At 38.9% G+C, this 10,000-nt stretch overlaps 1 protein-coding gene across 1 annotated transcript in view; it reads right to left on the minus strand.

Annotated features, from left to right (window-relative positions):
• LOC137632355 (uncharacterized) overlaps positions 1-10,000 on the minus strand; it is a 53,184-nt gene that overhangs the window by 35,627 nt on the left and 7,557 nt on the right. Inside the window, exons 7-10 of the mRNA XM_068364291.1 lie at positions 945-1,007; positions 567-678; positions 305-430; positions 5-145 (exon numbers count right to left, since the gene is read on the minus strand). Of these exons, the coding sequence (XP_068220392.1) occupies positions 5-145; positions 305-430; positions 567-678; positions 945-1,007 (442 nt within the window). The remainder of the gene's footprint in view (positions 1-4; positions 146-304; positions 431-566; positions 679-944; positions 1,008-10,000) is intronic.

A 10,000-nucleotide genomic window follows, 5' to 3' on the forward strand; every position in this document is an offset into this window, starting at 1 on the left:
TTACCACATTCTCCTTCATGCTTCAAGCCAATCCTACGATCTTGACAAATAGCAACTTCAAGAAGACACTGATTACTGTAAGTTTCATTATCAGTACCACAAACTGGTTCATAGTTCTTGTTGCAAAATCCCAAACAAGGATCATCTGTTTTAAAAATCACAGCCAACGAGTTAAAAATGGTTTTCAAATAAAACTACCAAATATGTCAAAACTCCCCAGAGTTTTTTCCCCCCAATCAGTAAGATCTTGTAAGTCTAGTTATTAAATTATTTCAGTTAGGCTTATCAATCTAGACATACTTACGTAAGCTGCCTCTAGTGACTAATCTGGTTAATTCTGCAACCTCAACCATTTGTCTAAGCCATTCTTGTACATCTCCATCATCTGCGCCATCTTTGATCATTACACAAACGTCAAAAGCACAGGCATCTAAAGGGTTTCAACAAGAATTAATCATTCAATATAAGGGTAATGGAAATTTATCGTATACCCTTGGTACAGTACTCTTCTAACAATATTTAGTGTCTCAACTCTTCATTAAGAAAAAGTATATCAGGATACCTACCAAGATGCATTAGAGCAACAGCATCATTGCCGCTCATCGAATCCTGCAATGCTGTCCTACATCTTTCAAAATAATTTTTCCTATCAACGTGGGTGGCTTTGCAAGGATCCTCCTAAAATAAAGTCATTACTGGAGTAAAATACAATAAAAACTAATGTTTGTCAAAGTCTCAACCTAAAAATATTAACTAAATTATTAAGTGCTTAGTTTATAAATCTTAGAATCTAAAGATTTACTGTAGGCTCTAAGTTTTACTAACTACTTCAAGTGAACACTTTCAAGTTCAATTTTAACATACCTTCCCTCCCATCAGTTTCCTCAGTAAAAGGAAAAAGCCCTAATACAAAAACGTTCACAACCAAAAGTTTGCCTACTTACCGTTTCACTCTTGAAACACGATGGACATGGATCTTTGCAGACTATGTCCCCTTGTTCAGTAGTCTGAAAATAAAAAAAATATATAATTTTCACACTATACAAACTATTCCTTAAAAATGGGTTATTTCTTCAAACTGTGGAAAGATACTTTATAAGTACAGGTGGTGAGTGCAGGAGAGCAGGCCTAGTTCCACACTGACAAGTAAAACTAATGTACAGCTCACTACATTGCTAATGCCAATCTTTGTGTAACACACAATACAGTTTCATCCACACAAGGGGATAAAGAGATGCCGCTGCATAGCCAGTCATTCTAATTTGCATTCTGAGGAAGCTGGATTTGCCCTATTCTAAGCAGCCACCTTTGACCCAAGAACTGAAGGATTTGAAGACTGGTACACATTACCCTTCGATGGAAGGCCTATTTTATTGGTACTGTACTACCAACTAGTGTCACTCTTTCTAAAGTGGGACAGTTACCAAACTGATTTAGTTGGATAGTACCTTGACCAAAGCCAGAAAGAGTACTTTTAGCTGTGCCACTGCCAAGAAGTCTAAACAGCCAAGCCTGATTCTTCCAGTACTACTATGATAGAAATGCAGAGAACCACAAATTCCTAGAGAATGCCCACTTGCCACCACACTTCACAATGCAAAGGGACAAAAAAACCAAACTTGGGAGTATTGAGCAGACTTCCTGGGTTTTGGCTAAGAAGTCATGAGCAAAACTCAAACACTAAGCCAAAGATTAGCAAAGAAATTTGCTACAGATAGGACCTCAAAGGCTCATTAAAGACATACAAGCCCATAAAATTAGCTCGCAACTGGGGCCTAAGGTACCAAGGTGACAATAACCTAAAAAAGTACAAGGAAGCAGTCATATTTCAATCTAAAGGCTACAGGTTTCAATCTGAAGAAACTCAGCGGTAGCCTTACACTATCCAAAATAGAGATTCTTTAGGAAACTACGAGAAAACCAACAATATATGCTAAAGACTTCAGATTGGGATAACCCTGTCTTGTGGCTATCTGGAAGTAGCCAGGACCATCAGACATGGCAGGATCAAAACTATCAGCCAGCCAAGCTGACTGGGAAAGTTGTGTAGAAATTATTCTATGGGTGTTTGAAATTATCTTCTAACATTGCTCATGGAGCTAACACATTAAGGCAGATTTGCATTTATCAGAGCGGAAAATTTGTAAATAACTGGATAGCTCCACTATGCAATATGCCTTTCGAATGCACAATTATGTTTGAACCACTGACCCTACTACCTACCCCTGGTAATTGGGCATACCGTATAAGCTACTACATACCCCTATTATAAACCTATCTGACAACATCCCTTTGGCATGATAACCCCAGATGTACACCTGTCCTTTATCCCCTAGATGTAGGGAGAAAGCTTTCCTGCTTTTACTGTAGACTTCAGCAGCAATGGGGGGAGGGGGTTCTCTTAGATACTGTGCTAGTTATTTATCACTTGCAGACCTTATGTGAAATGCCCAAAATCTTTAAAGATATCACCCAACACAGCCTAGTAATTCCCCAAACAGATTTTGCAAAGAGTATGGGGGGGGAGCAGCTGATTTTTTTTTTTTTAGGAGGCAGAGTCCATAACTTTTATCCCAATAAATATATTAAAATGATTAAAGAAATTAAGATATATATATAAGCTTGGTCAACTATTGTTACTACCTGCTATAGGCATGCCCTTGCTATCACTTATGTTCGTAAGTGAAGGCATAGCTGAAAAAAAAAATCAGCGAGGAGGAGCAAACTACCAGTTTCAAAGATATCCAAATTATTTTCAAAGGGTTCGATGGGTGTTAGGTGAACTACATTCATTAAGTATATGCAGATCAGTTTTTGTATTTATACTTACCATTTAAAGTCACAGTAGGCATTTTCCGATATCCACTCTAGCTGATTTTTGCCAGAGCCATAAATCACTCAAGAATAATTCTTATCTCAATGAAATTTAAGGATTTATGAGATGGATATTTACTTAGTTCATACCAATTTTAATGTCGATATCTGCAATAGAAAAGCCACAACACATTTTCATTTCGGTATGGTTTGAACGGTTTTTTTCTGCAGTGGAGTAATTTGTTCCTACAATAATTCAGCCGAAATTTTGGGAATCTGGGTCACTAACTACTATACCAATACATATATTCAGATTGAATTTAGATGGATCTATAAAAAATTATATATATAATATATAATATATGTATATAATATTTATATATAAGCTTTGTTTCTGCCAACTTCCATGTTCATTCCTGCTATAACCATGCCTTGGCTGTCAGTTGCCCGTAAGTGATGATATTTAGCAATGATTTTTAGGCAAAAAATATCAAGTGAGAAGCTGCAAACTACTAGAGCTTTACAGATGACCAAATTATTTTCACAGGGTTTGATGGGTGGTGTGAATTACATTCATAATTTTTTAATATATACCTACCATAGAAAAGCCACAGTAGCCAATTTTCGATATCCGAAGGAGGAAGATTTTCGGCGGTGCCGTAAGTTACTTAAAATACTTTTATTAACTACATGAAATTTTCAGGGATTTATGGGACGGAGATTAACTTTGTCTTGTCCATAACTTATGTTGATAACTGCTATAGCAAAGCCACAGCTGACTTTCTCGATGGATTGAATGGTTATTCTGGTTGTGAAGTGCTTTTCCTAGAAAAATTCCCATATCCAAAAATTTCTGAGATTGATGGGAAGCATGGCTTTTCTGTTCCTATCAAATCCCATAGAAATATCTACAATTGAAAAGACGCACATGTGTAGTTTTCTTAAATATGATATTAAATGTACCAACGTTACAGTACACCAGGAGTGATAGCAAGCGACAACTAGAGACAATACCGATCTCATCCGTCCCGAGTTCACATAGAAAATTTCATTGCTAATACTCTTAAAACTGTACCACTGTCTACTTCTAAACACACGCCAGATGAGACTGATGTCCTGGGGATTGCCTCGCCCCGCACGTGCATTCCATAACAGTTTCAGGTCAACAGGGATGAAGTTTAGAATCGTCCCTGGGAAGAACTTTGTCCAGCCACCAGGCAAGATCTGGAATACCTCTGTTCCACTAGAACAGTATAGAACTGGGGATATCTAGAGGCAAAATAGCAAGCCTTCAAAACACCACTGAAGAGATCTTTGCCAAAACTGAAAAGGAAGTCTAATAAATTAAGAGTGTAGCAGACAAGACTGATAACGGTTGTGCAACATATCTGAAGCCTCTTGACATCACTTTGAAAGTATGCTGCTGTCTCGGCATCTCAAAATAATTCAAAATCACTACTAGGGTAGTTAAGATAAACTTCAGAAGGCAACAAAATGAAAAACAAATTTGCTATCTATAGCTACTGGTCCAGAGGTAGAGATCAATCTATTGCAGATTTTTACGTAGGAAAAATCTATTTTTGGGCGAGATAGCCATGTCGTCCTGATGGAAGTTCCTACTGTATAATATTCGAGAGTGATATTACAAGAAAATTACAGTCGGGTATCACTGGGTTCTTGCCCCCGAAATGACTATCCAAAGATATCGTGTATAATCAGGGATGTATCCGAAGATAACCAGAGATATCTGCACCCCAAATAGGCTTCACCCAGTCTAGTCAACTAGGGGGAAGGATAAGTGAGGAGCCGTTACACATCCTCTCTCCCTATGGTGCCCTCATTCGTCTGAAGCTTCGTTCCTTTCTTCGCAGCGTATCCTACACTTGTTGTTTCGTTGTGCGCGGTTTTTTTCAAGTTCTATTTCGTATAATGGCTTCTTCATCGTCTAAGAGAACCAGCCTCTCTTTACAGTTTACTAAGCTATAAGCTTCCAGTGTAAAAACCCAAGAATAAGGGCCAGCTTTAAAATACAAAAGGTACCCACCAGTAATGATTTACAAGAACTTTAAAACTAACTACGTCCCACCCTGAACCAGATTTGCTGAAAAAATTTGTTTGGGGGGTATGAATAGCATACGTCCAGTCTCCAGGCTAGAGTTTACTTCCCTAGGAAGAATGCAAGGCAGAAGCCCAGAGATTAATGTTGTCAAGATCCCCATCAATCATACTTTCACATCTGGAACTAAGCTAGGGCTTCTAGTAATTTTGACACGGGAGGGTTGGCAGGCCAGCAAATTTATCGAGGATCTCTTTAAGGATGCTACCCAATGCTTAGAATGGTGTGTTCACCAGGTAGCCCAGTGCCAAGCTCGGCGTCCCCGGACTTTGAACCGCAGGAGAGAATAAACAGTATTCCTTCCTCCCAAATGTATTGTTTATAGCACCTCAGACCCACTTTGATAATCTGAAGATTCCTCAGAATATACATTTGGCACCCTAGTTAGCTGCCTGGAATAACTAAGACCACATAATAATCAGCAGATAGCAAGTTATGCTTTTTCAACGAGTTGGGAACCCACAGTCACCCCCAAGTCACAGCCTGACCAATGGTCAAATCGGCAAAGTAAGCGACTTGGGTAGTGGTCATGGTAGAAATCACAATTGCTAGACTAAAGCAGAAATGACAACAAAAGACTACAAACTATCTGCTATAAAGTGCAGGTTGTGAGGCAGAATCTTAATTGACAGACTGGATAAACATCCTTAGATACTCAGATCTGATAGTAAAGTCAAAGTGTCCGTGACCACACCAGAAAAATCAAGCCAGAGCAGCTCCAGAAATGTTACGGCACTAAAGACAGCTGGTCAACGACCTTCCCTTGCTAAGGCTAGTGCCATGGCTGACAGTTTTTTTAATAGGATTAAATTTTGCAATAACTTACGTTAAAGACTGACCTCTGCTTTAGTTTGTAATGGGCCACAGTCCAAGTTTCTGAGGGTACGAATCCAGAATGCCCTAAGCTACCACAAATGAGGAACAAGAGCATTGTCCCATGGGCAATGGAATAAAGGACAACACTGCAAGAGTTTAAATACACACAATATATGCTCACAATACATACAATTATATACATACAAATATATACATACATATATAATATAAATATCTATCTATATCTATATCTATATCTATATCTATATCTATAATATAATAAGCATAATAAATATATATATATAATATATATATATATAATATATATATATAATATATATATAACATATAATATATATAACATATAATATATATATATATATTACATATATTTATATATATATCACATATATTTATATATATACTATATTTTATATAAATATATTTTATGCCCCCTGTGGCCACGGGGGCATAAAACAATTAGAATAGCGCCAACGTTATCCCCGAGTGTCGTAAGAGGCGACTAAAAGGGACGGGACAAGAGGGCTGGGAACCCCCTTTCCTGAATTGAAATTCCTGTGAGACATCATCAAAGAGATGGAGCTGGGGGGAGAGTGACTGCTCCCCGCACTCTAGTTTTGGGGTGTTTGAATGTGCGTGGATGTAGTACGATAGAGAGTAAAAGATGCGAGATTGGAAGTATGTTTGGAAGTAGAAGGATGGATGTATTGGCCTTGTGTGAGACAAAGATGAAAGGAAAGCGTGAAGTGATGTTTGGTGAAATGTCTGGTAGAGTGTCTGGGATTGAAAGGGGAAGAGCGAGAGAGGGTGTGGCTTTATTGCTGAGTGAATGGATGACAGGTAAAGTAGTGGAATGGAAGGAGATATCATCTAGGTTAATGTGGGTAAGGGTTAGGTTGGGTAGGGAATGTTGGGCGTTTGTCAGTGCGTATGGGCCAGGTAGTGAGAAAAGTGAAGAGCGGAATGAGTTCTGGAATGAATTAACTAGGTGTGTAGAAGGACTGGGTAGAAGGAATTATGTAGTTATGGGCGACTTAAATGCTAGAGTGGGCGCTGGAGAGAGAGGTGTCATTGGGAAGTATGGCGTACCAGGTGAAAATGAGAGTGGTGAGAGACTGGTAGATATGTGTGTTGAACAATGGGCGACTTAAATGCTAGAGTGGGCGCTGGAGAGATAGAAGGTGTCATTGGGAAGTATGGCGTACCAGGTGAAAATGAGAGTGGTGAGAGACTGGTAGATATGTGTGTTGAACAAGAGATGGTAATAAGTGCTAGCTTTTTTAAAAAGAAAGATAAAAATAAGTAAACATGGGTAAGAGTGGCAAATGGAAGAGTAGTAGAAAGGGCATTAATGGATTATGTGTTGATAACTAAAAGAATGTTTGGAAGATTGAAAGACGTGCACGTGTTTAGGGGTATGGCTAACGGTATGTCTGATCATTTTTTGGTGGAAGGAAAATTAGTTATAGCAAAGAGTGGGGGAACAGAGTAGGTGGATGTAAAAGGGAGCTAGTGAGGGTTGAAGAGTTAATAAAACCAGGGGTAAAAAGTAAATATCAGGAAAGGTTGAAAATGGCATATGACGAAGTGAGAGTAAGAGAAACTGGTAATTTAGAGGAGGAGTGGAAGTTAGCAAAAGAAAATTTTGTTGGGATTGCAAGTGATGTATGTGGCAAGAAGGTTGTTGGAGGCAGCATGAGGAAGGGCAGTGAATGGTGGAATGAAGGAGTGAAGGTAAAAGTGGAAGAGAAAAAGAGGGCTTTCGAAGAATGGCTGCAGAGTAATAGTATAGAGAAGTATGAAAAATATAGAGAGAAAAAGGTGGAAGTAAAGCGCAAGGTACGTGAGGCAAAGAGGGCAGCTGACCTGAGGTGGGGTCAGGGACTGGGTCAGTCATATGAAGAGAATAAGTAGTAGTTTTGGAAAGAAGTGAAGAGAGTAAGGAAGGCCGGCGCAAGAATTGAAGAGAGTGAAAGATGGAAATGGAAGGTTGTTAAAAGGAGAGGAGGCAAGGAAAAGGGGGGCGGAATATTTTGAAAGTTTGCTGAATGTTGAGGATGATAGGGAGGCAGATATAATTGCTGTTCCAGGTGTTGAGGTGCCAGTGATGGGAGATGAGAATGAGAGAGAGATTACAATAGAGGAAGTGAGGAGAGCACTAGATGAAACGAGAGTAGGAAAAGCATCTGGTATGGATGGTGTGAAAGCTGAGATGTTGAAGGAAGGGGGTGTGACTGTACTTGAATGGTTGGCGAGATAGTTTAATGTGCGTTTTGTGTTGTCAATGGTACCAGTAGATTGGGTCTGTGCATGTATTGTACCACTATATAAGGGTAAGGGAGATGTGCACGAGTGTTGTAATTCAAGAGGTATTAGTTTGTTGAGTGTAGTTGGAAAAGTGTATGGTAGAGTACGGATTAATAGGATTAAGGATAAAACAGAGAATGCAATCTTGGAAGTACAGGGTGGTTTTAGAAGATGTAGGGGTTGTATGAATCAGATTTTTACAGTTAGGCAGATATGCGAGAAATATTTAGCAAAAGGTAAGGCGGTGTATGTTGCATTTATGGATCTGGAGAAAGCATATGATAGAGTTGATAGGGAAGCAATGTGGAATGTGATGAGGTTATATGGAGTTGGTGGAAGGTTGTTGCAAGCAGTGAAAAGTTTCTACAAAGGTAGTAAAGCATGTGTTAGAATAGGAAATGAAGCGAGCGATTGGTTTCCAGTGAGAGTGGGGCTGAGACAGGGATGTGTGATGTCGCCGTGGTTGTTTAACTTTTATGTTGGAGTGGTGAGAGGTGAATGCTAGAGTGCTTGGACGATGATTAAAACTGGTAGGCGAGAATGGTCATGAATGGGAGGTAAATCAGTTGTTAGCAGATGATACTGTACTGGTAGCAGACACAGAAGAGAAGCTTGACCGACTAGTGACAGAATTTGGAAGGGTGTGTGAGAGAAGGAAGTTGAGAGTTAATGTGGGTAAGAGTAAGGTTATGAGATGTACGAGAAGGGAAGGTGGTGCAAGGTTGAATGTCATGTTGAATGGAGAGTTACTTGAGGAGGTGGATCAGTTTAAGTACTTGGGGTCTGTTGTTGCAGCAAATGGTGGAGTGGAAGCAGATGTACGTCAGAGAGTCAATGAAGGTTGCAAAGTGTTGGGGGCAGTTAAGGGAGTAGTGAAAAATAGAGGGTTGGGCATGAATGTAAAGAGAGTTCTATATGAGAAAGTGATTGTACCAACTGTGATGTATGGATCGGAGTTGTGGGGAATGAAAGTGATGGAGAGACAGAAATTGAATGTGTTTGAGATGAAGTGTGAGGAGAATGGCTGGTGTATCTCAAGTAGATAGGGTTAGGAACGAAGTGGTGAGGGTGAGAACGGGTGTAAGAAATGAGTTAGCGGCTAGAGTGGATATGAATGTGTTGAGGTGGTTTGGCTATGTTGAGAGAATGGAAAATGGCTGTCTGCTAAAGAAGGTGATGAATGCAACAGTTGATGGGAGAAGTACAAGAGGAAGGCCAAGGTTTGGGTGGATGGATTGTGTGAAGAAAGCTCTGGGTGATAGGAGAATAGATGTGAGAGAGGCAAGAGAGCCTGCTAGAAATAGGAATGAATGGCGAGCGATTGTGACGCAGTTCCGGTAGGCCCTGCTGCTTCCTCCGGTGCCTTAGATGACCGCGGAGGTAGCAGCAGTAGGGGCCTCAGCAGTATGAAGCTTCATCTGTGGGAGTTTGGGCTGTGGCACCCTAGCAGTACCAGCTGAACTCGGCTGAGTCCCTGGTTAGGCTGGAGGAACGTAGAGAGTAGAGGTCCCCTTTTTTGTTTTTGTTTTGTTTCTTGTTGATGTCGGCTAACCTCCAAAATTGGAGGAAGTGCCTTTGGTATATGTATGTATGTAAATATATAAATATATATATATATTATATAATATATAATATATACATATATAATTATATATATATTATATATTTTATATAAATATATATATATATTATATAATATATAATATATACATATATAATTATATATATATTATATATTTTTTATATATACATAAATATATAGCTATATAGCTATATAGCTATAGATACATAGCTATATAGCTATATAGCTATATAGCTATATAGCTATATAGCTATATAGCTATATAGCTATATAGCTATATAGATATATAGATATATAGATATATAGATATATAGATATATAGATATATAGATATATAGATATAT

The sequence above is a fragment of the Palaemon carinicauda genome, chromosome 41, assembly GCF_036898095.1.
Source record: "Palaemon carinicauda isolate YSFRI2023 chromosome 41, ASM3689809v2, whole genome shotgun sequence".
Lineage (NCBI taxonomy): Eukaryota > Metazoa > Arthropoda > Malacostraca > Decapoda > Palaemonidae > Palaemon > Palaemon carinicauda.